The 1333-nt window shown below is 54.0% G+C and overlaps 1 protein-coding gene across 1 annotated transcript in view; it reads right to left on the minus strand.

Moving 5' to 3' along the window:
- RAB44 (RAB44, member RAS oncogene family) overlaps positions 1-1333 on the minus strand; it is a 36304-nt gene that overhangs the window by 27392 nt on the left and 7579 nt on the right. Inside the window, exon 2 of the mRNA XM_017522592.2 lies at positions 614-916. Coding sequence (XP_017378081.1) covers positions 614-886 — 273 coding nt within the window. The 5' untranslated portion in view covers positions 887-916. The remainder of the gene's footprint in view (positions 1-613; positions 917-1333) is intronic.

Raw genomic sequence — 1333 nt, forward strand, 5'->3', positions numbered from 1 at the left:
TCACTACAACCTCTGCTTCCCCAGGCTCAAGCAATTTTTGTGCTTCAGGCTCCCAAGTAGCTGGGATTACAGACACCCACCACCATGCCCGGCTAATTTTTGTATTTTTCGTAGAGACGGGGTTTCACCATGTTGGCCAGGCTGGTCTGGAACTCCTGACCTCAAGTGATCCGCCCATCTTGGCCTCCCAAAGTGCTGGGATTACAGACATGAGCCACTGCGCCCGGCCAGCCTAAGCCTCTTTATGGGAACACACAACCATGGCTGATCTCATGTTTCATTGAAGCTTACAGTCATTGACATGGTTTGATTTCCAGGGCTCTGACTGCTTCCCAAAATAAATGTCCCTGCTCAATGAGACTAAAATTTTACCATTTGCAAATTACTTCTTTGGCTTAAAGTCACTGGTTAAAAGATAAATGTTTCTGGAAGAGGGCAACACATAAAGCCTTACCTGTCATTTACACATTCATATCAACAAATCCCTAGTGTTTTCTGAGAGCTCTAAATGAGAGAAAGGGACCGGGGTAGGCATGCCCTGCCTTCCTGGGATGGAGGGTCTCAGGAGGTGCGGAACAGGGATTCAGTGTTCAAATGGGGGCCTTGGGCTCACCGCCAGGTCCTCGCGGGTGACAACGCCCCTCTCCTTGGCACCGCAGTCCTGGAAGAAGGCCTGCAGTTCTGCCACTGCCTGAGATGACCAGGACTCTGGCTCTGGGGCCACCGCGGCATCTTCGCCATCGGCTGGCTCTCTTGTCTGCCGCCGCCGGCTGGAGCCCAGCTTCCGAACTTTTCGAGACCCTCTCTGTCCAGGCTCCATGGTGCATTGGCCCTGGGGACAGAGGAGTGAGGGGCACTGGGCTGCTGGACAGTCACACACTCTCATGACTCAAAATCCTCCCCTGGCTCCCATCACCTGTGGAAGAAAATCCACCATGGCTGCCAAAGCCCGGCCTGATGGTGCCCCACCGGGTCCTTTGACCTCATGGCCCAGCCACCTCCTGGCCTCTCATCCATTCTGCTCAACGCCATTGCCCTTTCTAAGTCCCCCTGCCTGGAATGCCCTTCTCCAAGCTACCCACATGCCCTCATTTCCTCAGGCTACTACACAACTATCAAAGTCTCCTCTGACCATTAGCGAATATGTCCTATTCACCCCATGCAGAATTGGTCTTGTGTTTTGACCTGGAGGGTGGTTTGCAGGGTTTTCCAGGATCTGAAGGGCCAGAAGCAGCTTCCTGAGCCATCTCTGTCTCTGGCGACTCTTCCGGCTCATTGACTCATCTCAGCTGCATCAGGGATCCCTCCACCGACGCCTCCTCCCCCCTCCGTC

The sequence above is a fragment of the Cebus imitator genome, unplaced genomic scaffold, assembly GCF_001604975.1.
Source record: "Cebus imitator isolate Cc_AM_T3 unplaced genomic scaffold, Cebus_imitator-1.0 Scaffold24, whole genome shotgun sequence".
Classification (NCBI taxonomy): domain Eukaryota; kingdom Metazoa; phylum Chordata; class Mammalia; order Primates; family Cebidae; genus Cebus; species Cebus imitator.